The 27027-nt window shown below is 59.7% G+C and overlaps 4 protein-coding genes across 7 annotated transcripts; 2 read left to right on the top strand and 2 right to left on the bottom strand.

Moving 5' to 3' along the window:
- The first annotated feature begins 889 nt into the window (after positions 1 to 889).
- On the top strand, positions 890 to 17055 carry LOC136788217 (uncharacterized). 3 transcript variants are annotated; one of them, XR_010827137.1, is made up of 2 exons: positions 890 to 10537; positions 15308 to 17055. XR_010827137.1 is itself a non-coding variant. In XM_066986375.1 (2 exons), exon 2 carries the CDS (start codon positions 3155 to 3157, stop codon positions 4274 to 4276), a length of 1122 nt encoding a protein of 373 aa, XP_066842476.1. In that variant the 5' UTR covers positions 890 to 1682; positions 2567 to 3154; the 3' UTR covers positions 4277 to 7970. The 3 variants fall into 3 exon arrangements, 2 of the variants coding, with proteins under 2 accessions (XP_066842476.1, XP_066842475.1); XM_066986375.1 differs by lacking the exon at positions 15308 to 17055 and having other exon boundaries at positions 890 to 1682; positions 2567 to 7970; XM_066986374.1 differs by lacking the exon at positions 15308 to 17055 and having other exon boundaries at positions 890 to 1682; positions 1900 to 7970.
- PGLS (6-phosphogluconolactonase) lies at positions 8119 to 11278 on the bottom strand. The gene is made up of 5 exons (XM_048054938.2): positions 10972 to 11278; positions 10788 to 10895; positions 9370 to 9471; positions 8806 to 8946; positions 8119 to 8588 (listed from the first exon to the last, which is right to left on the bottom strand). The coding sequence occupies exons 1-5, from the start codon at positions 11233 to 11235 to the stop codon at positions 8451 to 8453; spliced, it is 753 nt and encodes a 250-aa protein (XP_047910895.2). The 5' UTR covers positions 11236 to 11278; the 3' UTR covers positions 8119 to 8450.
- On the bottom strand, positions 12766 to 23075 carry SLC27A1 (solute carrier family 27 member 1). 2 transcript variants are annotated; one of them, XM_048054929.2, is made up of 12 exons: positions 22805 to 23075; positions 20174 to 20568; positions 19473 to 19634; positions 18435 to 18504; positions 18241 to 18332; positions 18027 to 18136; positions 16558 to 16767; positions 16299 to 16425; positions 15907 to 16044; positions 15335 to 15499; positions 14311 to 14457; positions 12766 to 13555 (listed from the first exon to the last, which is right to left on the bottom strand). In XM_048054929.2, the coding sequence occupies exons 1-12, from the start codon at positions 22969 to 22971 to the stop codon at positions 13398 to 13400; spliced, it is 1941 nt and encodes a 646-aa protein (XP_047910886.1). In that variant the 5' UTR covers positions 22972 to 23075; the 3' UTR covers positions 12766 to 13397. The 2 variants fall into 2 exon arrangements, with proteins under 2 accessions (XP_047910886.1, XP_066842474.1); XM_066986373.1 differs by lacking the exon at positions 22805 to 23075 and adding an exon at positions 21170 to 21188.
- A 1423-nt stretch (positions 23076 to 24498) lies between these two features.
- On the top strand, positions 24499 to 26848 carry NXNL1 (nucleoredoxin like 1). The gene is made up of 2 exons (XM_013201815.3): positions 24499 to 25106; positions 25724 to 26848. The coding sequence occupies exons 1-2, from the start codon at positions 24781 to 24783 to the stop codon at positions 26019 to 26021; spliced, it is 624 nt and encodes a 207-aa protein (XP_013057269.3). The 5' UTR covers positions 24499 to 24780; the 3' UTR covers positions 26022 to 26848.
- Positions 26849 to 27027: the final 179 nt, after the last annotated feature.

Here is a 27027-nt window from a genome sequence, read left to right as displayed (position 1 = left end):
GCCCGGCCTCCCCGAGGGGGAGGAGGAAGAGGAGGAGGAGGAGGAGGAGGAGGAAGGGGGGGGGGGGGGGTCGGCAGCAGCCCCAGTCCAGCCCCACGCACCCACGAAGCTAGGCCTCCGCGTGGGGGGGGGGCGAGGCCCGGCCTCCCCGAGGCTGTGGGGAACGAGGAGGAGGAGGAGGAGGAGGAGGAGGAAGGAGGAAGGAGGAAGGAGGAAGGGGGGGGGGGAGGCCGACAGCAGCCACAGCCCGGACCCACGCACCCACTGGGGGGGGCGGCTGGTCTCCGCGTGGGGGGGGTGAGGCCCGGCCTCCGCGAGGCTGTGGGGGGATGAGGAGGAGGAGGAAGGAGGAGGAAGGAGGAAGGGGGGGGAGGCCCCACGCACCCACAGGTTGGGGGGGGGGGGTCTAGACTCCACGGGGAGGGGGCGAGGCCCGGCCTCCCCGAGGCCTCAGGGGAGGGAGGAGGAAGAGGAGGCAGGGAGGGAGGGAGGGAGGAAGGCCGGCAGCAGCCCCAGCCCAGCCCCACGCACCCACGGGTGGGGGGGGGGCGAGGCCCGGCCTCCCCGAGGCTGTGGGGGGATGAGGAGGAGGAGGAGGAGGAGGAAGGAGGAAGGGGGGGGGGGGAGGCCGGCAGCAGCCCCAGCCCAGCCCCACGCACCCACGGGTGGGGGGGGGGTGGGGGCGGCGAGGCCCGGCCTCCCCGAGGCTGTGGGGGGATGATGATGATGGAGAAGGAGGAGGAAGGAGGGAGGGAGGAAGGGTGGGGGGTGCAGGGGGTTTGGGGGGGGCGGGGACGAGGGGTGGGAGTGGGGAGCTTTTAGGGTCACAGCGGGGTGGGAGGACGGGGGGGGGCTGCGTCACACGTGGGGGGCTTTTGGGGGGATGCGACAGGCAGGGGGTGGTTTTTGGGGGGGGGGTTCTGGGGGCGCTGGAAGCGCTTCTCCCTCCCTTCTCCCCCCTCCGCCTTTTTACTCCGAGTTTACTCCAGCGCGGGGGAGGCCGCTCAGCCCCCGGCCTCGCGGAGGCCGGCCTCGCTCCCCGCCGCTGAAATTTCTTTAATTTGAGGGTTTTTGGGGTTGTTTTTTTTTTTTTTTGCCTTGCGAGGAAAGCGGCGCAGAAGCGGCTCCGGGGCTGCAGGGCCGCAGTCACGATCCCCCCCCCGGGACCGCAAGGAGGGGGGGGCGAGCGCAGCCCTGCCCTGACGTCACCTTTGGAAAATGAAATTTATTTTTTTTTTCTCCTTCGGAAAATGAATTTTTTTTTTTTCCTCCTTCGGAAAATGAATTTATGATTTTTTTTTTATTATTTTTTTTTTTTTTGCTCCTCGTCTCCGTCCCGCGGGGTGGGAAGGCGCCGAGCGGGGAGCGAGGGAGCTGGCAGGCAGCCGCCAGCCCCCGGGGGGGTGGGTGAGCGTCCCGGAGCTCACCCGGCACGTGGGAAGGCCTCGAGTCCGTCCGTCCGTCCGTCCGTCCGTCGGGAGAGGGGGAAACGGGGCAGCATCAACAAACCTCAAAGCCCCCCGCTTTGGGGCCGCGCCCCCCAAAATCTGCTCTTATCCCGATGACCGACGTCTGCCGCCTTGCTGGCGGCTCGAAATTAAAGGGGGGGTTCGTTACGACCCCGCGTCGCTCGGCGTCCCCCTTCACAGCCGGGAGGCCCGAGCGGAATTCGCAGGAATCGGGTAAGTCTCCCCAAAAGCGCTCTCGGCTCCCGGACGAACGCACGTGGCGGGGTGCCCCCCCCCCCCGGCAGGAGCGGTCCCCAAACCGCCTCCGGGATCTGCCGCAGGGGGAACGGGGCCAGGCGGCACTCCGGCATGACGCAGCGAGCTGGGGGGGGGGGGAAAGGAGACAGAAAAGGGAAAAAAAAAACTAAAAACAGAATGTTCTGGGAAGCAGCTGGAGGACGGGCACGGCCGCGACGCGGATTTGTGTCCGTCCGGAGGAGAGCCGCGGTTTGGCAGCCCGCGCGCTGGGGAGCTCGCTTTTTCCAAGAGGCGAGGCCCCAGAGCGTGGGAGAGGGAAGAGGAATCGCCCCTCTGGAGCTTCTCACGACACCCAGATTCTTGCTGAACCGCACCCGAACCCCCCAAGCCGTCGGGACCCCCGCCGGCCATCGCGGGCTCGCCCTTAGCAGCTCGCGCCGGGGCTCCGAACGCTTCGGCAGAAAAGGGAGAAAAATCCGAAGGAGCCGGCCCTGGGCAAGCTGCCTGCGGGCAGAGCTGCGCCAACGGCCAAACGCCCGCCCCGCAGATCGCGCGCGGGGGCAGATCCGAATGAGGACCGCGGCCGCGGGGTTGGAACCACACGAAAGGACGGGCGGACGCGCGCGGTGAAGCGGCGCCAGTCGGGGGGGGGACAAAAAAAAAGACAAAAAAAAAAGAACAGAACCGCATCCAAATAAACCCATGGAAAGGGGGAAAAGAGGGGAAAGGGAGGAAAGTGGGGAATTGCCACCTGACATCTTCCACCACCAGCCCCTAATATTATTTATTTATATTTATTTATTTATTCATTTATTTTGCTTTTTATCCCGGTCTTTTCCCCTGTTTGCCCAACCTTGGAGGTTTCCGTCTACCTGGGCCTTTCAAGCCAGCATCGGGTCCGGGTCCAGGCGGGTTTTCTCCTCCAGCTGACTCCGGAGCTCTTCCTTCTCCCTCCGAAAAGCTTCAAGGTCCCCGGAGACCTGCCCGGGGTACCAAGCTGCGAGGGTCATGGAGAAAACGGGGGGGGACGACAAAGAAGAGGCACCCCCGGGCCTCAGACAAAAATTTAGGAAGACGCAGATGCGAATCCCTTGCCTGATTACCGGTGGCTTTACGTGGCCGGGTTTTGGTAGCGGGGGGGCCGTAGGAGAGCCCCCGCAGGAGCAGGGGTCGGGGGGGGGGGGGGGGGAGCTGCTGCCCCTGGGGGATGGACAAATCCAAAAAAATCCAAGTTTTGGATCCCACAGAGCCGTGTGGGAGCAGTTCTTGAAGACCACCCCCCCCAGGATCAGTTTGGGAAGGATTCATCTCAACCCCTGAGCCCTTTGGGCCCTGTTTTCTCCCCGTTTCCCCCCCCCACGCTGCTCAGGGCTTCCAGAGGAGACGCCAACGCAGAACGGCCACAGCAGGGGCTCTTTTTGCCCAAACCGTTCTTATTTTACACATTTATGCCCCGTGCTCACCTCCGCGGTCCTTCCACCGAGCTGCTTCAGATCCCGGCTCGTCCCTTCTCGGAGCGGCCGAACCACAGCCGGGGCAAGCACCCCAGTGCCCAGAGCACCCCCCAGGGCACCCCAAAACCACCCCTCGCCCCCCCCAGCCGCGGCCGTCCCATCACCCGGAGCCACCACGGCCGCGTCCTCCGGCTCCCTGCCCCTCCGACGGCCGCAGCGCGTCCTCCATCAGCGCGCTGCCGAGGATCTGCAGCCCGGAGGGAGCCGCATCGGGCGAGCGGCGAAGGCGCGGGGAGCGCTCGGGTCCCCAAATCCGCGCAGACCTCGGGTTCCGGTCCCGGGAGAAGATCCTCCACCTGTAAGGTCGTACGGCCTCGAGGAAGGCTTCGGCCTCCGGAGGATCCCTCTGCTGTAGTTCTGAGGCAGAAGGCGGGTTGGAAGCAGAGGCACTCGGAAAAAAAACAAAACAAAACAAAAAAACAAAAAAACACACAAAAAAACAACAACAACAACAACACAACCACCCGGCCAACTTTACATGTGTTCAAATTACACCCGTGTGAAGGCAGCACGGTGACCAGGAAAGGCTGGGACGAGAGGTGCCAAAGGAGACCCACCACCGAGGGCAACAATCCACTGGCAGCGGGGGGAAAAAAAAAGAGGGGAAATCGTCTAAACAGCAGCTTGACCCCCGATCTCCGCAGCCACGGAGCGATTCCCACAGGAACGCCGCGGCTGGAGGCCATCCCAGGCAGGAATAAAGACCGCAAGGAGCCCCCTCGCTGTCCCCAGCACGAGCTCGAGGGGTTTCTGAGCCCCCCAAAGAGCTCCTCACGGCAGCTCTCAGACGTCCCTGGCCGTACCGTGACGCTGGTGGCGGCTTCTGAAGCCTCACCCGCGCCGTGGTGGCGAACGCCACCCCCGAGAGCGACCTCGGTGCACGCCCAGAGGTGTTTTTGGGAGGGTGGTGGAGGAGCAGCAGCAGGGACCGGCCCCGAGGCCGCAGCACGGCTGGGAGCCGCTGCCTTGGAAGGGGAGAGGAGAGAGCGCAGGGGACAGCTTTTAATTCCTATTTTATACAAGCACCAGGCGGCTTCGCTGCTCGTGGGGCTGTGATCCCCCCCCGGACAGACCCCATCGCGGCACCACGATGAAGCTCTGCCTTCCCGGAGCGCCCCAGCAGCTCGTTAGGAAACGAGGGCGATCCGAGGAAGCAGCACGCGGGCGGCAGCGGATCAGGAGCTCGCCCGGCCTTCGGCTTTGCTTTTTTTTTCGCCTTTCGGACGGGGCAGACAGCGGTCCTGGCACGGCGTTACACACAGCGAGAACCGCCTGCAGAGGACACGCACAAAACGATTTGCTCCGAGAGCAAGCTGGCGAAGCCTCGCTTCCTTCTGGGCCAGCGGCCGCGGCACGCTGAAAGGATCCTGGCCCCGTTTGCACAGCCTGCAGCTTACATGTAAACTACCGATGGCTTTTTAATCGCAACCAGATGCACTTTTACGGAACACGGCTACAGAGGGCTGCAGCACGCCGAGGAGCCCAACAGAGAAAGCCATTTCGGGTGAGGTTTGGCCATTGGCACCGTTTCTTTGCAGCTGCTTCTAGTTTCCAGCCGCTTGGTTTGAAAACATGACTTCAGTTCCCAGCCACTTGAGTTTTTACAACATCACTTTCCCGGCTAGCAAAGGGACACAGAGAACCGCGTTCAGCCCTGCCGGATTTTGGGAGCCCGACGTCCCCTTCGCCACCGCTCTGCCCCCGCTTAACGATTTCCCTCCGCCGCCGAGAGGTGCGAGGTCCCTGTGCTGGACACGGGCCCTGCTCCGTGCCATCGCTGCCTCTGCCGTTTGGGTCATCCCTCGCTGCCCGACCTCGCGCCGCCGCGTGATTCTGATGACGGAGGCGCTACAGAATACACGGGCAGAGGCGTTTGTGCTGCCCCCCGCCTATTTCTGGCTCTGCCTCGCGAGGTTTTTGTGAGGCAGGATCAAAGCAAAAATCCTCTGCTTCACAGCCCCTGCGGCGGGAGCACGTTCACCTCTTCGCTTTCCAACCACCGCAGGGTAAAATCGCCGAGAAGAACGAAGGAATTGTCCTGCCAGCCGCGGGAATCGCCGTCGTACCGGGACAGCAAACCTCAGCGCTGGTGCAGAGCTCTGCGGGGAAGGACGGACGGACGGATGGACGGACAGACGCTGTGTGCTGCGCTGAGGCTGCCCCAACCGAGACTTTTTTGCTATGAAAATAGAAATAATGGCCAGAGGCGCTCGAACACGGACATCTAGCGGCCACAGGCAGCAAGGAGAGCACCTGAACCGGCGGCGCTCCGACTCCCTGGTAGCTCTCGGCGGTGCCGGGAGGGTTTTGTGGACATCACACCACCTCGGGAGCTAAATCCCCGGCTGCAGATCCCGTCCCAGCACGGCAGGAGCTGCAGGGCAGGCTTGCCGTGGGGGTCCAGCTCCCCCGATACCCGTCTGAGGTCGGGAGCTGCCTCCGGTAACGGGGCACGGAGCTCTTCACCGCGGCATCCGCGTGGCCTCGGGGAAGAGCAAGAACAGAGCCGGGGTCGCTTGGTCCCATCGGGGAGGCTGAATCGAGCTCCTCGGCAGCGTTTTCCTCCCCTCGAAGAAGCAAGGCCACCGGCTGAGCCCCACGGCACGGGGCGCAGCGCGACGGCTGGCACTCAGCCGCAAACCCGGCGGCTCCAGTTAAACCCGGCAGCTCCAGTTAAACCCGGCGGCTCCAGTTAAACCCGGCGCCGGGGCACGGATGAAAACCTGTCTGCATCTCAGGAGGTTTCAGCTCTTTGTTTCCTGCGCTTGCTGGGCCCCGAACAGCCGGCGCTTTGTCACCCTGGGTCCCTACAGCACGGGGGAAAAAAGGATCCCGAGTGTCGGAGAGCCTGACACCGATCGGGAATACAGAAAGACTTCTGCGTGCCCACCGCTGCTCCAAACGTTTTCTTCTGCCAGCTGTAAGGATGGAGACGAGGGGGGCAAAGTCACTGATGAGCGGGCTGTTGAAACGTCACCCCGAAACCCGCCGCAAGCTCGGAGGAATCGGAGCACAGAGGCGCATCCCCTGCCCCTGTCGGCCGGCAGGGCGACGCGTTGCAGAGGTAACGGCAGGAGGCAGGAAGAGGAGCTGGCAGCCCCGAAATGAGGCTTTTCCCAATCCTCTCCCGCGCAGCGTCCAAAGAGAAAGGCAGCAGGGAAGGCGGCTTCGAGGCGAGTTTCACACACACCGCCCTTTTTGTCCAGTTAAGGCCAGAAAACCGGCACCTGAATCAGATTTCGCGTCTCGCGGAGCCCAAACGTGAGCTCAGCGCGCGCCTGGGTCGGTTCCGCAGAGGGTCCTCTGCCACCCCCGCGAGTACCCTGCTCGTCTTTCATCTCTCAGCGCAGAATTTTCTGTTTAAAATGAAGCAGCTGTTACGAGCGAACCTCTGACCGCAGCAGACTCCATCTCGCCTGGGGTCCAACAGCCTCGGTCCCGCGAATGTTTTCCCCAAGAGGGTTTGGGGGCAGTTTCCCCTCGCCCGGCGCAATACAGAAACGCACGGATCGGGGACTGGGCTGCACAAAGACCTCACCGTAAACAGAATTTCTATTTCCCCCCCATCCAGGAGCAGCAAAGCGGAGAGCAGGAGGCGTTCCCCACCTCTCACCTACCCGCGCTGCTTCCCGTCCAGCGAGCTCGAACGCCTTCCTCCCGTCTTCTGCGTCGGTGCTCGGCCTTTTCCGCCTCGCCCTCCTCCAGACCACACGAATATTGAAATATTCCTCGTGCCCTGCCCGCCTGGTGCCCTCCCGGCCACGCGAGGCATCGCTCGACAAACCCCCCAGGGTGTTCAGGAGCGACGTGGGATGCAGCCAGGGGATTTCGCTGACTTATTTCTAAATTTGAGGGCGTATTGTGGGAACAAAGCTACGTGCTGCTCCTCGCTGCACCTCCTCTCGCTTCCCCAACCACGCTGGACCTAAATCTTCCATTTCTGCTGCTACGCAGCGAGCAGTTTTTGATACCCTTCGCGCCCCACAGGACGCGTAGAAACAGGAAACGCCGAGCAGAAACGTTCGGCGCTTGCATCAGTCCTCGGGCTGGTCAAAAAGCCAAGGAACTTCCGAGGGAAGGAAATCGTCGGGGGGTGCTTTAGAGAAAGCTGCAGGGCCGGCTGGAAAAAGGCTTCAGAATCACAAGGCGGCGCCGCACGAGCAGCAGGCTCCCACAACACGGCGGGAGGAACCTGATGCAGCCCTCGGCTGCACCTAAATTTGACGGCGCACGTTCGTGGACTCCTGTTCGCAAAACCACCTTTGCTTTTGTCAAGTCCGAGGATCGGGAATCGTTCCGGTGCTCCGTCACCCTCACCGTGAAAAAGTTTCGCCCCCTATTTAAGCGGAACCTCTTCTGTCCCAGCTCGCACCCACTGCCCCTCGTCCTGTCACTGGGTGTCACCGAGAAGAGCCCGGCTCCCTCCTCCTGACACTCGCCCTGTGCCTATTTAGAAACGTTAACCAGGTCACCCCTCGCTCTCCCCTTCCCCGAGCTGAAGAGCCCCAGCTCCCCGCAGCCTCTCCTCGTAAGGGAGATGCTCCGCTCCCCTCATCACTTGGGGACCGAAAAGCCCCCAAGGCAAAACCGTACGGCGGTGCACAGAAATAAACGCAAGGCCGGTGCGGGAGGGAGCCCCAGCCCCGCGTTTCTCACGAACTGAGGTTCGAGTCAGGGTTACAATTAACAATTAAGTTCGACAATTAAGCCGAGAGGGTTCCAACAAACTACGGGGGGGGAAACGGAAAGCCTGAGAGCTCGGAGCTGGTCCAGACGAGACCTGGATGTCCCCGCGTCGCGCCGCCACGCAGCCCGCGCCTGCTCCGTCAGCGACTTGCTGCTGCTTTTTTTTAGGGAGGAACGTGAGCAGGTGAAGGAGCAAACGCGAGCAGGAGAGCTGGAATGTGTTCGTTTAATGCCGCGCGCTCGTTTAACACCCCAGCGACCACCCGCGACACAGCCCGCACGACACCAGCGCCTCATGCAGCTCCCGGCGCCGCCGTTCGCCCCCGGACGCCGCCCCAGCGCGTGGTCCACGCCAAACCAAAGGAATCATCACACGAAAATCCGCGCTCCGCGCAGTATGGCTCTTCCCCGGGGGACGAGAAGCCCGCGTTAGCTTCGTGCCCCTCCCGAGTACCGCAACCGGACGTGGAGTCCTCAAACCGGGACGTCACGCAGCGGGCGCCGCCGCCGCCCGGCTCCCGAAAACCCGGCCAGGGGCTCGGTCCTACAGGACGGAATGTTTCTCGAAGGGAACGGTCAGCTCCGCCGCCGCGGCCTCGTCCAGGAACCAGTGCAGCTGCCCCGCGTGCGGCTGGACGCGAGCAGCGGGGAGGGGGTTCTCCTCGGCACCTTCCAGAATGCGCTGCCCGAAGAAACGAGAGCGTTTCAGCGAAGGCCGGGCAGCGAAAGGGGGCCGCAAACCAACGCCACCGGCCTCAAGGCGCTCCCCGCGCCTAAAATCACCGCCGTTTCCCCGAAGGACGCCTTGATCGCTCCTCCCCGCCCTGGAAAGGCAGCTGAAAAGTCCACAGCAAAGCCCTGAGAGCTCGGCCTTTCGTTGAGACTCGTGCCCCAGGTACCTTCAGGACGGCGGCTTTGCCTTCCCCCGTGGCAACGAACACCACGGCGCGCGCCGCGTTCAGCACCGGGAGGGTCAACGTGATCCGCTCCGGCGGCGGCTTGGGAGAATCGGTAATGGCAGCGACGATTTTCTCCTCCTCCTGGCAGAGGACAACAGCAAAAAGGCATTAAAAAGGCGGTTAAGAATCGGGGGCAGGAGGGGGAGCTGCCTGGCTCCAGCCGCACCACAACCAAACGGGGAGAGACGGCTGCTGAGGGCGAGCAAAGACCCACCACGAGTCATTTATTCCTTTTTACCTCCGCTCCCAAGAGCGGAAGAAATTTAAAAGGGCACTGAGGGCTAATCAGGTTCGGGAGGCGTTTTTTGTTTTTTATTTTACCCTCCCAACATTCTGTTTTTTTTTAATTTCACATTTGATTTCTTTAAACGCAACATCCCAGCGCCGGGAGCTGTCTCGCACGCAGCGGTCACTCGCCAGGTAGCGGGGCGGCAGCTCCCCGCATCACGCCTGTCAGATTTTCAGGGAGAAAACGGCCCCGGAGCCGGCTCCTCGCGAGCTCACCTTCAGCAGGGGGTGGTCGGGGAAAAGGGAGCAGGTGTGGCCGTCCGGCCCCACGCCCAGGATGAGCAAGTCGAAGACGGGCACGCCGTCACCCTGAAAGGCCTGCAAGAAAGGCGGCGTTACGGGGCTGCAAGAACGAGAACGGGGCGGCAGGCAGAGCTCAGAGGGTTGTGCTCGGCGGCGCGGGGTCTCCCTGGGGGGTCTGGAGCTGGCGGCGCCCCCCAGGCGGCCGTCCGGGGTCCTGTGCCGTCCGATTTATTTATCCATCGCGAGCTGGGCGAGGGACGGAGCGCTGAGGACGCGAAGCTGGGAGTCGGGGCTGATGCCGCGTTCAGAGGGACCTGGGCAGGCCGCAGGGTTGGGCTGAGAGGAACCCCATCGAGATCAGCGAGGGCAAGCGCGGGGTCCCGCACCCGGGGAGGAACAAACCCCAAGCACCAGTGCAGGCTGGGGGCGTCCTGCTGCAGAGCGGCTCTGCAGAGGGGGACGTGGCAGTCCTGGAGGACGGCAGGCTGAGCGCGAGCTGGCCACGTGCCCTCGTGGCCAAAAAGGCCGGCGGATCCCGGGCTGCGTCGGGAAAAGCGCGGCCAGCAGGGCAACGGAGGCGAGCCTCCACCTCTGCTTGGCCCCGGCGGGCGTTGTGCCCAGCTCCGGGCTCCCCGGTACCAGAGGGATGCGGAGCTACTGGAGCGAGTCCAGAGGAGGGCTGCGAAGGCGATGAGAGGACGGGAGCACCTCTCGCACGGGGACAGGCTGAGAGAGCCGGGCCCGGTTAGGCTGGAAAAGAGAAGACCGAGGGGAGAGCTCATCGATGCGTGCAAATATCTGAGGGGAGGGCGTCGAGGGGACGGAGCCGGTCTCTTGCCAGCCGTGCCCAGCGACAGGATGAGAGGCAGCGGGCACAAGCCGGAGCCCAGGAGGTTGCGGCTCAGCGTGAGGGGACGCTTCTGCGCTGGGAGGTGACGGAGCACGGGGACAGGCTGCCCGGGGAGGCTGCGGGGTCTCCTCCCCCCCAGATACCCAAACCTGCCTGCATCCTGCAAACCGTGCTCGGGGTGATGCTGCCGGCAGGGGCTCGGACCAGGAGATCCCCCGGGATCCCTCCCAACCTCGGCCGTGCTGGGAGCCCCCCAAATCCCACTCCCCGTGTGCGGACACCTCTTCTCCGGTAACGTCACCCGGGAGACCCCGGTAACCCCCCCCCCCCAACCCGGTAACCCCCCCCCCACCTCGGAACCCCCTCCCTCAGCTCGGTAACTCCCCCCACCCCCCTGGGAAGCCCCCTTCACCCCGGTAACCCCCCCCACACCCCGGTACCCCACTCCCCACCCCGGTAACCCCCACCCCACCCCGTTAACCCCCCCCCCCCCCAGCCCCTATAACCCCCCCCTCACCCCCATAACCCGCCCCCCCGGTACCTCTCGGAGCTTGGCGGCATAGTCAGCGGCGGCAGCGTGCGGGGACAGCCCGGGGGTGACGGTGAGCACCCGGGGCTCGGGCCCGGGGAGCCGGGGCAGCAGCTGGGCCTGCGGACACGGGCGGGAGGCGCTCAAGAGAGGCCGGGAACCGGCGGCGGCCGCCCGCGGGCCCGGCCCCGCTCACCTCGTAGGCCCCGGAGGTGCTCTCGGGGTGCCCGGGCGGCACCAGGCGCTCGTCACAGAACGCCACCAGCCAGGGCTCGGCGCCGCCGCCGCCGGGCCCGGGGAGGGCGGCGGGTAGGTCCCGGGCCAGGAGCGCCACCAGGCTGCCCCCCGAGAGGCCCAGCGAGAAGCGGCCGCCGCTGCCGGCCGCCCGCTGCGCCACCAACTGCGCCAGGGCCGGGCCCAGCTCCCGCGGGGACGGGAACACCGAGACGCGGCGCGACATGGCGGCGGCGGAAGCGGACGGCGGGCGGCCGGAAACGGGGAGCCGGCGGCCGGAAGAGGAGCGCGGCCGAACCCGGAAGGGCCGAGCCCCGCGCTGCCGCGTTGCCTAGCAACCCGCGGCCTAGGCCCCGCGCCAGGCCTCGGCCGCGCCTCCGAGCCCGCGGCGTCCCCGTCCCGGCCCCGGGGAGCGGCGGCCGCTGCTGGGGCGGTGAATCCGAGAGTCGTTAGGGGTGGGAAAGCCCTCCGGGATCGTCTGGTCCTACCGCCCCCCTACCACCAATGTCACCCACTGAACCATGTCCCCAAGCACCACGCCCAACCTTTCCTCGAACACCCCCAGGGACGGGGACTCCACCACCTCCCTGGGCAACCCGTCCCAACGCCTGACCGCTCTTTCTGACAGAAATGTCTCCTAATTTCCAACCTGAACCTCCCCTGGCACAACTTGGGACCGTTGCTTCTGGTCCTGTCACTGGTTACCTGTGAGAAGAGGCCGACCGCAGCTCCCCACACCTTCCTTTCAGGGAGTTGTAGAGAGCAATGAGGTCTGCCCTGAGCCTCCTCCAGACTAAATAACCCCAGTGCCCTCAGCCGCTCCTCACAGGACTTCTTTTCCAGGCCCTTCACCAGTTCTGTTGCCCTTCTCTGGACATGCTTCAGGGCCTCAACGTCCTTCTTGAAGTGAGGTCTCCAAAACTGAACCCAGCACTCGAGGTGCGGCCTCACCAGAGCTGAGCACAGGGGGACGATCCCCTCCCTGCTCCTGGTGGCCGCACTATTCCTGATACAAGCCAGGATGGCCTTCTGGGCCACCTGGGCACGCTGCTGGCTCGTGTTTAGGCGAGCATCAACCAGCACCCCCAGGTCCTTTTCCTCTGCACAGCTTTTGAGCCACTCTCCTCCTTCCTGACACCGTGAAAACTCGATAGCCAAAGTTATTAAGCAGTTATTCTTCATTACGGCACCGGGTGTGTGTGGGATCGCTCCACCTAACACACACCCCAAGGGTTACTGCCACATTGCTTATATTAGTGGGATATATACATATTCATCTCCCCCCCCCCCCAACCCCGTAAGTCTCTTGCGTATTCATGAGGTCTCCAAAGAATCATTAACATAGGTTCCCACCCCTATTCACCTGCGCTCTAGGGTCCTCGAGTGGTCGTCCAGCGTAATCTGGTGGTCTTCTGATGAAGCCCAGGAGTCTTCCTCACTGCTAAACTTCTGACCCTTCCTTTCTTTTTTACAGACTTCAGCAGTCCAAGTCAGTTCTTGCTGTTTCTATTAACTGCGTGTACAAAGTCTTTTCTTCTCTTATCTTTTAGGGTCGTCCCCTCCTCATACTCCCTGCCTCAGTCCTGTCCTTGCGGTTGATACACAACATACTTGCTGTGTATTTGCAGCTAAAACCTGCAAAATCGACGTGCTTTCTCTTGTTCCCTGTCTCATCCCCCCTTTCCCCGCCACCATCCTGCTGGGCTCAGGGCTCGCCGGGCCCCCCTGCCCTCCCCAAGGAACACGCACAGCAGCGTTGCCGTTAACATTTCCTTAGAGTTCACGTTAGCACGGTACAGCACCGCCAGGCTCCCTCCTCTCCCCCCAGCCCATCACGACCCCCGTTCCCGGTGCTCATCCCACCCTGCTCTGAGTCCAGAGGCTAGCCTCTAAGCACTAATGTCCTTAACTCCCCGGCCCTAAGGGCTTGGCACATGTGAATGTGAGATTTCCAGGTGTAGTTAACGTAAAACGTCACCTAACACAATTAAAGACTGCCCGACCCGCACTGTTAAAAGTTAACTTGGTAAGTCAAGTTCGGAGATGAAGCAAAAAGAAACCCACGCGGGGCACGAGCATCTCCGCTTATCCTCAGGATACGAATAAATATAAACCATAAAACTTCTTCCACCTAAGTGGTTAGTGGTTACAAAAATACTCTCTCTAGGTGTGTAACAGCAGATTAATGGGGTGTCAGTGCTCTCTAAAGGCGCAGGTCACAGGTTAATGTGCTTTAGGCGAGGGCAACACCCCACGAGATGTTTCCCCGATGGTGATTCACTGTAGGAGGATCTCACATTGCATATTAAGCAGGAATCTGCCGCTTCCCACAGGCATCATCCCTCCAGTTAGTCACAGTTTCCTCTGAAAGGCTCAATCCGGACTAGATCATAAAGCGGCTTTTCCAGAACAAATCCTTTCATAAAGGCATTCATCCAGAGGAACGTATTTCCCCAGCTTTAGATCCAGAAAATACAACCGGTCTGACGTTTGGTGGGGGTCAAATCCTTCCCTCTGCAAGCGGGTTTTCTGAATCTTAAAAGTACCTTCAAAGGAGGAAAAAAAAACACTCAAAACACGTTGTATCCATAAAGGCTGTGTAAGCATCAGTGAGGGAAAAACATCACAGATGGCATTTCATTTTTAGTTCAGTTTTGCTCAAGAATTAACTATCTGAAGCAACTATACTGATGGTTACCCGGCTCTTACAGAAAACTTGTGCAATCTTTGCTTCTCCGTACGCATAGGGTGGCAGAAGAGCTGTCTGGATTCCCAGGAAATTGAAAACACCAAAGAAAGCAGCCAAATCATTACTTGTGTTAACAGCTGTTGGTCGTACTGTGAGGAAGGTTAAGAGCGTGTGGGCACAGGGGTGACCAGATTAAAGCCAGGCAACAGCCCAGGAACGGCAGCAGAGGGTGCACAGAGGAGTTTAGAGGGGTCAAGAGCTTCTTAGCACATTTTTTCTGCGGCGCTGCACACATGCAAGGCTCCTTCACAGACATTCCCAAGAACCTCACTGCTGGGCAAAACACTCCAGCTTTATTGGCCTGGAACTAGCTCGTTTCTTGTTTAAGGCTCAAGTGCAGTTTTTATTAATGGTATTTATGTGCCTGGCGTACTACAAGTGGGGACTTTATTACGCAACCTCTGAAGAAGAGGGACGGCAGCCAACTGACTCGGGTTACAGCACATTGCCTAAGGGCAGCTTTCTCAGCTTTCCCATCACCCCGAGGTGGCAACACCCAGTCCCTTCTGAAATCTGAACCCAGAGAGCAGCAGGCACACAAATCCCCCATACCTGTGGTGTCAACCTGGGGTAAGAGGCGCAGAAAGATGGGCCGGGCGTAAGGAGGCAGCACCTTCTGTAGCTCCTGGTACAGAACGTTGGGGTTCACCTTAGTTTTAGGATCTGCGATTGCTGCCATTCCAGCTTTGCCCTCCACCCCTGAAATAAGAGAGCACAGCTCGGGTACGGACACCAGGACACAAAGAAGCAGCAGAAGTTAAACATGGAAGTTAGGAGACTCAAGCACAGATATTGTCCCCTTGCCTCTTTCCATGCAACACACTGAGGAAAACCCAATTTAACACCAAGTCCACCGGCAATGCACCCCTCCATTTTCATAATTTTCATCACATTTCTCTCACATATGCTGTGATAAAAAAAGCTGGGGACCAAACTGCCACAGTGGGCACCCTTCTGGCCAATGCTTGCCCAGAACAAATTTCTCTTCCCAAAGGGATTTCACCCCTTCTTCCTCCCACCTTTGTCCAGACTCCTTATTTATACCCACACTGCTCAAGAGTTCCTTTTTAATCCTTTCCCTTTATTTTTTTCCTGTTTGATTTCCCTGTGCTGGAGACCCAAGCTTCACAAACGCGAACTTTCATGAGCAAAGCCAGGAGGAATCCTCCACTACTGGAGCAGCAGCCTCCAAGACAAGGGGCTGTCCATCCCATTCCCCTCCTTGTGCCCTCCCCATCCCATTCTCAATTCCTCTTTCCTGCGTAACTTAAAGCCTCCACATACAGAGAATGGTCTTTTCACGCTTTGCTTCTGCGAAGTTCACATCAAAATAACCTTCCCTTTCCAAGAAATAAAGATTCTACCCCTGCAGCTCAGCTTATTTCTACTGCTCAGAATAAAGGCAACTCTGTCAAACTCCACTGTCAGCCTCCATCACATCTTCTCATTTTCGGGTGCCCGGTTTCAATAAAAGCGACTGATTTCTTCCTGTTCTGCAGCGTGACACAGATCTGGTACGTCTGCCTGACATTTATCTTTCTCCCAAAAGCTGCAGAGTTCTGACGTGAGATTTTACCTGGTACCTCCACTCCATACACTGCAACGTCCGTCTGGTTGAGGATGTGACTCAACATCCCCTCCACTTCCGTGGTGGAGACGTTCTCTCCTCGCCATCGGAAGGTGTCACCGCTGCGATCTTTGAAGTACATGTAGCCGAGCTCATCCATCACCAGCACATCTCCTAGGAGGGAGAGAAGACACCGGGCCATGTCACGACGCAGTTCAGCAGCACTCGAGCCTGCCTTACCGCCCTCTCATCTCCGGGTCAGATGTTGCTTCGCCTTCTTCCCGGGGAAGCACAGAACCAGGTTGGTGTCTTTCCACCACCATGCTCCACACCTCCAAATCACGGGAGAGAAGGAAGCTGCAGCCGTAGAAAAAGGGCAGGGAAAAATCTCCCCCTCCTTGAAGCGCAGACATTTCTCCTTAAACCCAGAGCAGCTCAAAGGCTGGCAACTTCAGAGCGCTAACACATCTGTTCCTCTCAGAAGAGAACCTCAGGTTTAGGTCTCTTCGGACCGTCTTGGCACAACGCTGAGGGACGTTTGCGGCCGGTAGCGGTGAATCCCGTGCTCCCACTGACGGTACCTGTAAGGTATGCCTGGTCCCCCTTCTGCAGCACGTTGTAAGCAATCTTCTTGTGGGTGGCACTCTCGTTGACGTAGCCGTCGAACCGGCGCAGGGGATCCTGTTGATTTATCTGCCCCACAAGCAATCCTGGCTCTCCTGCAGACAACAAGATGAAACAGCACAAGATGACAGCAGCTTGTGATGTATTCCACAAGGAATTAAGCTCTGTGCGTGCCACTGAGTGGCTGCTTTGTCTCAAAGATGTTCAGTAAACGAACTGACCCATCTTTGGAGGAAACATCCAGAAGCGAACCCATATATGACACCAGAAGCCCCTTAAACCTATCGGAGCTTGTTTTTCCTTCTTTAGAACAAAGAGCTGCGATTGATTTGTTCAGGTTAACATTCACCTGGGCGACAGGGGATGCACAGCCCCCTGGAATCACGGATCAGCTCCATCGTGTCCTCGTTCACCTTCACCAAACGAATGGGATAAACATTGGGCAAAATCCGGCTGTTGAAGCCGCAGGCACCGACCTTCCAAAAGACAGAGAAAAAAAAAAAAAGGCTGGGGAAAACTGCTCGGTTTTGGAATTGCCGCTTTCTGGGAATCTTTCTTTAATCTCCACTGAAGAGGAGACAGGCAAAACCACCCCAAATCGCCCTCACCTTTCCGTCCAGGTTTGCAATGCTGCAGTTGCACTCCGTGGCTCCGTAGAACTCTCCGATCTGCTTGATGCGGAAGCGCTTCGTGAAGTCCTCCCATATGGTGGGTCTCAAACCATTGCCCACTGCCAGCCGCACGCAGTGCTGGGTTTCTGACTCCCGGACCGGCTGATTCAGGAGATACCTGCAGATTTCCCCGATATACTGAATAATCTGAAGCAGCAAACACAAAAACACAGCTTAGGCTTCAGGTGACCCTTACAACACCCTGGAAAAAGCCAACCACAAGGCCACTGGCACCAGTGCACCCCGTGGAGCTAGACAAGGCAGGCATTTTAACAAAATCAGTGTTTGCAAGTTTAAGTTTTTTTTTTTTTTTCTTCTCTTCCACGATAAAATATACAGAAGTAAATCAGCTACCGCCCTCTGGAAGCTGCACATTAACAGCAGAAAACAGTGGAGAAGGTGCGAATAAAGATAGCCCTTAACTAAAAACCTTCATGCTTTAATAGGTGCACCCTAGAAAGATGTGGGGAATGAGCGGTCAGCCACAAACGAAGTCTGAGCGGGGATCCAATTACCATCTATAAATACTCCCTGTGGGGGACGGGCAAGATAAACACCAGGAAGGAGAAAAAGCTGCTTAAATTAGCGGGTGATGTTGACACAAACACAAGCAGGTATTTACTGGCTACCATTGCCAAGAGAATTCCCCTGGAGGCGTTCCTAGTGTGGTTAAGTTCAGGAACAGCTTTTCCCCCAAGAGCAATGGATGCAAACAAATCCCTTTGTGTTTCAGGAGTCCGTCTTGAGAGCTTTACAGGGGAAGCAGGTGAGGATGGATGAAAGACTTCAAAAAGTCTCTCAGTCCCACACGCCTAGGTTTAGCAATTTCAAATGTATTTCTCTTCCCAAAGGGACTTCACCTCTCCTTCCTCCTACCTTTGCCCAGACCCTTTATTTATTCCCACGCTGCTCAAGAGTTCCTTTTTAATCCTTTCCCTTTATTTTTTTTCCCTGTTTGATTTCCCTGTGCTGGAGACCCCAGCTTCACAAATGCAAACTTCCATGAGCGAAGCCAGGAGGAATCCTTCACCACTGGAGCAGCAGCCTCCAAGACAAGGGGCTGGCCACCCCATTCCCCTCCTTGTGCCCTCCCCATCTCCTCCTCAATTCCTCTTTCCTGCGTAACTTAAAGCCTCCCCACCCACAGAGAATGGCACAGGAGCCTCGATATCTGACAAGGGAGGACAAGCAAAGAGAGGATGCTGAGAACTGGGGGAAAGCTGCTGCCGAGTGGCAAGGAAGGGCAGGCAAGGACTGGGGTAAGAAGTAACAGGAATGGAGGACAGGCCAAAAATGGGGAACTATCTGGAGATCAATAATGAAGCAGTGGAACGCAAGCACCGGGGACTCTCAAGCTGAGCACCGAAGACAGCAGCTGCTCAGCAAGGCGCCAGCGGAGCCCTCACCGTGCATCTGTACTTGGTGCAGTCATCCCAGAAGCGACTGGCCGAGAACTTCTTCCTGATCACCACCGTCAGGCCGTGGATGAGGCACTGGCCGACTCCCATGATGTTACCTGAAAAACGAGGGTCCCGGAGTCAGCTTCGGCTGTTCTGGGTCGTTGGGAGGATCCCAGGGGACCGACACGACCCCTCTGCCACAGAGGAGGAGGAGGCTTACCTGCGGAGTGGTAGAGCGGGAGGCAGTTGTAGACGATGTCCTCCGGGTGCATTTTGTAGGCGTAGTAGCCGAAGGCAGCGATGCGATAATACCTGGAAGAACACGGCACAGGCTAAGGACACGAGACAGGTGAAGATTCAGGGTTTTCTACGGGAAAAGCACGGCGAGAGGGAAGGGCCGCCCCAGGTCCTCACCTGCTGTGCACCACGATGGCAGCCTTGGGCATCCCCGTGGTGCCCGAAGTGTAGATGTAAAAGAGCCGGTCTGGAAGAACGGGGAGAGGCGTCAGAGAGGCTGCTCTCAGCTGCCTGAGAAAACCCCTCGAGAAAAGGCGTTTTAGGGTTTGTTCCTAGCAGATGGAGAAAGGCTGTGAAACGGTGACAGCACCGGAGGCGGACACAAAAGTCCCACTGCAGCCCGAGCAGAGGGTCTGAATGTCACCCACCGAGGTAAACAGACAGCAAATTGCCCTGGAACTCGATTAGTGCTCCAGGCCAGACGCTAATTCCAAACTAACCCACAGGAAAGGTCTCACCCTGCGTCTGACAGCAGGCAGGAGATCTGAGACTGACGACAAATAAATCTAAAGGGGGAAATGCCTCAGGCCTCTTCGCAGCACCGTTCCTCCCACAGAAAACGAAGTCCCAAAAGGGAGTCTCATCCTGATCGACCTCGGATGTGCTTCGCGCTCTTTAAACACAGACTGGAGGCCAGCTGGCCTCTTCCTTTCCCTCTCCCGAATCACAAAACCACCGACATGCATCCTCTGCACAGGCATATCACCAGGAAAGATTTCCATCGCACGCAAGGCAGCTGCGGGGGAAGGTAACGCGGGCTGTTCTGTGCTGCAGACAAAAATAAATTTGGAGCTAACGAATCAGTAGGTTAGCCTTGGCACACGGGTTTCTTCACCCCGTACACATACCAGTGGCCGTTCTCCTGTAACAGAAGTTGTTTTGGGGAACGCATCAATCCCCTTCCTTCAGGTATTAAACACATTCGGCAGGTCAAGTTTGGAAGTCTCGGGAAATGAGAAACTTAAACCAGAATACCCTGGAACACGGATCTTAGTTTTTGTTCTCTTTTTTTTCCCCCCTTCTTCTATTTCTGACCCCAAACTGGGTTGATTTAGCCCCTCCGTCTTTACTTGCTTAGTTTTCTTGCTTTGCTGTCACCTAGCCCAGCTCTTAACGCACGTCACGCTGAGAAATAAAAATCACTCATAAAATTACCATCTAAACCTTTGACTGGGATCTGAGCCGGGGGCGATTTGGATGCAGTGCTCAGAAGAGGATCGAGATGTCGGGTCTCCGCTGGAACAACCTCTGGGTTGTAGTCGCCCGAGCAGAATTTTGCCATGTTCTTCCCCAGCATCCCATTCACCTCGGATATTGCTGCAACACAAAGCAAGGGCTCTTTCGCAACAAGTGCAACACTCAAGGCAGTGGCAAAAATAATCTGCGTAACATCCTATTTTGCCCCAAAACACCACCGCCATGGAAGGACCTGAAGAACCAGGGACTCCTCTCCAATATTTACATCATACCTGTCCAGATACCACCTGCATCAATGAAGTTAAAAAAAAAGGTGCGAAATTGCCCCTCCACATGCCCACCACGTCATGATCTGCGGTGATTTCACGCAGATGAGCCGGGAAAATAAATCGTCGGGTCTAACAATGACATTTGGAACGGAGTTCACTGGGGAAGCGAGGATGCGCTTAAAAGCTGCATCCACCGACAGGCCTGTCCTGCAGCTCTGCTCCTCTTTTAGCCTCGGGTACTAACGGAATGCTTCTGCTTTTTAACACCGTTAGGAGGTTTATCATCTTTCCCGAGACGATTTATCATCTTTCCCAAGATTTATCACCTTTCTCACGCCCGAGCAAACGGCTCGCGAGCCGATCACAGCCCACGAGCACCCCGAGGCTCACCTGAAGACAGCTCCCCTCCGAAGATCACGGCTTTCGCACCCGAGGTCGTCACGCAGTAAACCAGGGAATCCAAGCGCAAATTGAAGTTGATGAGGGCCGCCTCGATGCCAACCTTCGCCATGCCCAGCCAGAGGCCCACGAACTCGGGGCGGCTCTCCATGAAGATGGCGATGACGTCCCCCAGGCGGAAGCCCTGCTGGTAGAAGTAGTTGGCCACGGCGTTGGAGTACTCGTCCAGCCCCCTGAAGGTCCACTGTTCACCGGTGGCCTCGTAAATCAGGGCCACTTTGTCGGGGTGCCTGCGGACGACGTCCTGGAACATCTTCGGAATGGTGCTTTTGGCCCTTTGATGCCTTCGTAGCTTGTATTTGACTCGCAACAGCACCGAGAGGCCGCTGCAAAGACAGAGAGGGCACATCAGGAATTACAACGTCCTCAGACAGTCCGATACCCGCACCTGAGATTCACACATCCACGCTCACATACAGGCTGGGGTGCTTCCCTCTGCAGGGCCACTTGGTGCTACCTGGACCTCCACCAATTTTGGTGATGGCTTTTGCCTGTCTGCTGTGTAATTTGGTAAGATTCTCCGGTTTATATTAAAATGATTTTTTTTTTTTAAAGGCTGACGCTTTCGGATCAATATTCCACGCAAATTTCCATGTTATAGGGAAAAAGGACAGGATGCGTGTGCCCCACGTGGGGGTCTCACTTGAATTCGGCTGCCCTCGGACAGTTTAACCATAAATGCTGAACCTGGGACGTTGAAGGGCTGCTGCCCTACAGAGCACGATGGTTATTTTAGCATTACGTGCCTGTTTTAGCATTACGGTAACTAACTTCCCGTGCCGCAAATCAGGGAAAAGCCACACGCTGATACCAATTCCAACAAGCCTGCGGAAAATAGCAGAGGGGCTAAATTACAAGCCCTTCTTTTAAGGATGTCTTCTGGCATAATTAAAAAAAAAAAAAGGACCTTGCAACCACTGCTTTCACCTAAAAAGGTGATGTTATACAAAGGAAGCATCCTTCCTGCCGGCACACTCTGCAGCATCTTGGTTATTTTGTACAGTCGTACCCCTCGGGATCTGAAGGTAATTAAATGATGAAGACAACCCGGCCATTCAACAGCAACGTGGGAGCTCAGCTTCAAGCAAACGAAGCCGAAAGCTCCCTTTTTAGCCCCAAAATGTGCGGGCATGCTGCTTCTAGGAGGAGGCAGAGCTGCCAGCGTGCTGCTCGCACGCACGTCTCCCGTGAGTCAGCCTCCGATGCCGTCCGGGCTGGTGGGAACCCAGGCTGTCTAAAAACTGCCAGGGAGAAAGCACAGATTTAAATTAAAATCAGAACAACCCAGCCCGGGGGGCCTTATAGAGACAAAATTGCTGCCTCTGTGGGCATGAAGAGTGACCGTGCACAAAGCAGGCTGATCTAAGGGGGCTTCCTGTAATTTACATAATTATTCCGAGTCTCTGTGGCTGCCAGTTCAACCTTGACACACTTCTGGCCTGATGGCAAAGCTGCTGCGTGAGCTCCAGCCGCTCCACGGACGCCGTTCCGATGCCCTCGGAGGATGCTAGCTTTGGGGACTCGGTGGCATCTTTGGGGACTTGGCGGCTCCCTCCCTTCGGCTATCATCGGTTACAACCGGGGCACGGAAATAAATTCACCACCCCGCCGCGACCAGCGCCGTCCGACGGAGAACGGCGGGCGCACGCAACGGGTCTCGTAGCGGCAACAAAAAGTCGGAAGGGTCCCCAGAATCTCGAAAGGTCGTTTAATATCAGCCCTCTGAAGCCCCCGCAGCTCTCAGGGCTGTGCCGGGAGCAGCAGCGGGGGCAGCGAAGGCCTGGCGGAGGGGGAAGGGATCCCTTTGGCAGCAAGTCGCTGGCAGCGGCCGCGGGGCTTTGGCGGTGACCTGCCGCCGAGCCGTGCCAAAGGCAGAACAGAGGAGCCTTTTCACGGGCTTGCTGCGCTTCCCAGATACTTCAGGGGCTTTCTTTCGCCCGGTTTTATTCTCGAGCTCTGCCAGGCGGTCGGGAGGAAACAGCCCTTCAAAGCGCGGTGACAGCCGCAGCAAAGCCAGGCAGCCCTGGCAGCGGCAGGAGCCCTCAATCCTCCGCGATGGAGGCGCAGCCTCGCGGAGGCCTGGAAACCGCGGACCTCCGCGAGACGGCGGTGGCAGCGGGCTCCCCGCGGAGGGACCCGCGGACCTCCAAGCCCCCGGAGACCGCTTCACGCCCCGCGTTTCAGCCTCCATCGCCCCGCCAGCGACGGAGCGCGGCCTCCATCGCCCTGCCGGCCTCCATCGCCCCGCCGGCCTCCATGAGGACGGCCTCCATCGCCCCGCCACCGCTCGCGGGGCCAAACCGCGCTGCTCCGGGGCACCTGAGGACAATTTCCCAGCCCTCGCTCGCTCCGTTTACGGCCTCGCCTCTCCCATCCCTCCTCTTTTCCCTCCTTGAGGGCAGAGAAGGGGGCGAGCAGCGCAGCCTCCGCTTACAGCCGGCGGAGCGGAGGCTCAGCGGCAGCGACGGAGGCTGGCACCCAGCCGTCGCCCCGCGCTGCGGGGACGCGTCCCGCAGGCAGCGGGCCCCGGGAGGAGGCCCCCCCCCGGGGGGCAGCACTTACAAGAGGTCCCTCAGCGCCGTCTTGCAGAGGACGCGCAGCAGCCTCCATCCTCCGCTGCCCAGGCAGACGCCCAGCGTGGCGGCGAGGCTCCACGACCAGGGCACCCCGAGGAACCTCATCAGCCCGAGGGAGCCCAGGGAGGCCGTGCAGACCCCCACCGGCTGCATGCTGCTGGGGGGGGGGGGTGTGGATGGGGAACGGGGCTCGAGGGAGGCCGGGAGGGAGGCCGAGCCTCTGCCCCCCGCTGCCCCGCAGCGAGCCCGGCCTCCGCGAAGCCGGCGGAGTCCCGGGGGGCGGGGGGGGGGGGGGGGGGCCGGTGGGGGGGGGGGGGACACCGGGGGGGGCGGGGCCTCCCCTCCGCCTCGCGACGCCGTTGGCCGAGGGCTCGCGGCCCACCGGGGGGGGGCGCGGGGGAGGCGCGGCCTCCGGAGCGCCGCGGAGCGGAGGCTCCGTGCCGGTGCCGCCGGGGGAGGGGGGGGGGGGGGGGGGGGGGGGGGGGGGGGGGGAAGGTGTCGGGGGGGGTAATTTTAATAAAAAGCGGCGTTGTCTTCTTTGTCTCCGGTGGTTTTGCGCCGTGCAAGGCCCGGTAGGGTGCGGCCTCCGCACCGGTAGCGGCCTCCACACCGGTACCGGCCTCCGGCCTCCGCACCGGTACCGGCCTCAGCACCGGTACCGGCCTCAGCACTCCGACCTCTGCACCGGTACCGGCCTCCAGCACCGGTACCAACCTCTGCACCTCCGGCCTCCGGCCTCCGCACTGGTACCAGCCTCCGCACCAGTACCGACCTACACGGTACCTCCAGCCTCCGCACCGCCTCTGCACCGGTACCGGCCTCCGGCCTCCGCACCAGTACCGACCTCCGCACCGGTACCGACCTCCGCCTCCGCACTGGTACCAGCCTCCGCACCGGCCTCTGGCCTCTGCACCGCCTCTGCACCAGTACCGGCCTCCGCACCGGTACTGGCTTCCAGCCTCCGCACCTCCGCCTCCGCACCGGTACCGACCTCCGGCCTCCGCACCGGTACTCCGCACCGGTACCTCCGGCCTCTGCACCAGTACCGACCTCCGAACTGGTACCGGCCTCCGGCCTCTGCACCGGTACCAGTCTCCGGCCTCCGCACCGACCTCCACCGGTACCGGCCTCCGGCCTCCGCACCGGCCTCTGCGCACCTCCGGCCTCCGCACCGGTACCAACCTCTGCACCGGCCTCCGCACACCGGCCTCCGGCCTCCACACCGGTACCGACCTCCGCACCGGTACCGGCCTCCAGCCTCCGCACCGGTACCGGCCTCCGGCCTCCGCACCGGTACTGACCTCCGCACCAGTACCGGCCTCCAGCCTCCGCACCAGTACCAACCTCCGCACCGGTACCGACCTCCGGCCTCTGCACCGGTACCGGCCTCTGGCCTCCACACCGGTACCGAGACCTCTGCACCGGTACCGGCCTCCGCACCGGTACCGGCCTCCGGCCTCCGCACCAGTACCGACCTCCGCACCGGTACCGACCTCTGGCCTCCGCACTGGTACCAGCCTCCGCACTGGTACCGGCCTCTGGCCTCTGCACCGGTACCGACCTCAGCACCGGTACCGACCTCCGGCCTCTGCACCGGTACTGGCCTCCGGCCTCCGCACCAGTACCGACCTCAGCACCGCCTCTGGCGCACCGGTACCGACCTCCACCTCCGCACCGGTACCGACCTCAGCACCGGTACCGGCCTCTGGCCTCAGCACCGGTACCGGCCTCCGGCCTCTGCACCGGTACTGGCCTCTGGCCTCCGCACTGGTACCGGCCTCCGAAGTCCCTCCAAGCGCTGGCCTCCCGGTTTAAGCGGATCGCGGGAGGCTGGGCGCAATCCGCCCCTATTAATAGCTGGGAGCGGGGGGGGGGGAGGGGGGGCACCTTGCATCCTCCCAGCCCGCACAAACCGGGCGCTCAGCGGCCGGTAAATCGCTGGGAGGTCCGCCGAGGCCACCCATGGCCTCCCTGTTCGCCGGGAAGGTGCTGGTGGTGAACAACGGGGACCGGGACGAGGTGGAGACCGAGCGGGAGCTGGGCCAGGCCCTGGAGAACAAGGTGCTGCTGCTGTACTTCGGGGCGGCCGGGTGCCCGCGGTGCCGGCGGTTCGCCCCGGTGCTCAGGGACTTCTTCGTGAGGCTGACGGACGAGTTCTACGTGGAGCGGGCTTCGCAGCTCGGCCTCGTCTACGTCTCCCGGGATGCCACCGCCCAGCAGCAGGACGCCTTCCTCAGGACCATGCCCAAGAGGTGGCTGGCCTTACCCTTCGGGGACCGGTTCAAAAGGTAGGGTCGCGGCGTTCGGGCGTGCCTCTACGTCCGAGGAGCTCCGGCCGTGAAGCATCCCCCCGGGGCAGGGCACGTAAAACGGCAGCGGTCACTGACCTGTGCGGTGGGACGGGTGGGAGACGCGCACGGATCCACCGCAACCTCGTCAGCCACGGGGCGAGCTGCGGTTAATCCTCGGGATTACTTCCAGCCCCTTCTCAGACAGGAGCACGGCACAGTTTCGGGGGTTCTTGCTGCTATGGTTAGCCGTGCGCTGCTCGTGTAAAACGAGTTGCAGCAGTTATCCCGAGGACCTGGATCCCTTCCCCTCTTACTGGCCCTGCAGAGACCTGCATGTGGCTCTGCTCTGCATAATTACCGGCGCTTAAACCAACGAGAAGGGTGATTTTTTTATCCTGTCTTGCTTCCAAAGGCCACTTCTGCCCGAGGCAGATATTCAGCAAGCAGCCAAGCATCACTTAACTCCATACGGGACCTGCACATAATCCCGCAGCGCGTACGGCAGCCTCCCTTTTTCTTACCCATCCTAATGAACAAAATAAGGAGCTCAGGGTGCGGCGGGAGGACCGTGACGTGTCTTGATTTGAGTTTGTTTTTTTTTTTTCCCTTCCCAGGGAGCTGGAGCAGCGCTTCGCGGTGTCCGACGTGCCCAGGGTGGTGGTGCTGAAGCCGAACGGGGAGGTCATCGCTGGGGACGCCGTGGAGGAGATCAGCCGCCTGGGCCCTGCCTGCTTCCGAAACTGGCAGGAGGCTGCCGAGCTGGTGGACAGGAATTTTCTCTTGGCAGAGGATTTCGACGACTGGGCTAGGAGAAGCATCACCGACCCCCTCCGCCGCCTCAAGTACAAGGTGGACAAGAGGACGGAGGCCAGGGATGAAGAGGGGAAAGGGGAGGATGAGGAGTCTTCGTAGGGGCTGACTTGGCTGGGGACGTCCCTTGGGTTGCTGCCCCCAGCCTGGCTGCCTCTCAACAGCAACACCAACATCAGTGTTATAAAAGTCTGCTAAAATTGCGTTAGTATTCTGAAAGGTAAATTGTTCGAGGACAAATGAGTTCTGCTCCCTTGTACAGCTTTTCCTGAGCACACATCCTTAGCCAGCAGCTCTCTGCTTCGCCCTTTCAGTTTCAACAGACTTGTATCGAGGTGACTCTCTGAGCAGCTAAGAGGGCAGTTTTACACCTTGGGGTGCACGCTCGGTAACCAAAAATTTGCTCATGGAGCCTGCAGAGAATCGTGCAGCACCCACCCTCCCCTGTCTGGAACCCAGGGCTCTGAAGGGTAGCAGCACAATGGGAGGGATTCGTTCGTTTGCTCCTTTCTGGGTTCTCCATTATATCCCTGGGGGGTGAGCTGAGAGTTTGAAAAAGCTTCGTTGGATGCATGAAGGACCTGGGAAGTAATGTGCGTATTGAAGAGAGACAGAGAGGCTGTGCAGGGCCAGCTCGTTCAACTCGTTTTCTCGCTTAATCCTCCCTTCTCTTTACCCGGCAAGTCTGGCAGGTAGGCGAGGGAAGAAGTCCTGGAAAACAAATGGATGGGAGGGACGCTGCGTTATGCACAGCAAGAAGGGTACTTCCTTTTCAAGGCGCTCCCTGTATTTTTGTATGGCACATGGGCACCGCGCGAAGGGATGCAAATAAAATCTGAGAGTCCTTTCGGGTCACACACCTGCTGGGCGAGTGAAACTCCCCTGTCCGGCGTGCTCTGATGGTCAGTAATAAAGCAGTACTCCATTTACCTGCGGCAACGTCTGCTTAGTAGGGCAAACGCTTACAGCTGTATTAAAACAAATAAATCAATCACTAAAAAGGAACATGGAGAAATAAGAGGGAGGCAAAGGGCAATGTTTTCACCTGTAAGTGCTGCCCGTGTGAGTACCGTGGCTATTAGCTGGCATTCAGCTTGTGCTTCTCGTC

The sequence above is a fragment of the Anser cygnoides genome, chromosome 34 (genome assembly GCF_040182565.1).
Source record: "Anser cygnoides isolate HZ-2024a breed goose chromosome 34, Taihu_goose_T2T_genome, whole genome shotgun sequence".
Lineage (NCBI taxonomy): Eukaryota > Metazoa > Chordata > Aves > Anseriformes > Anatidae > Anser > Anser cygnoides.
The sequence above is the reverse complement of the archived record's forward strand: the minus strand, read 5'-3'. Positions and strand labels throughout refer to the sequence as shown.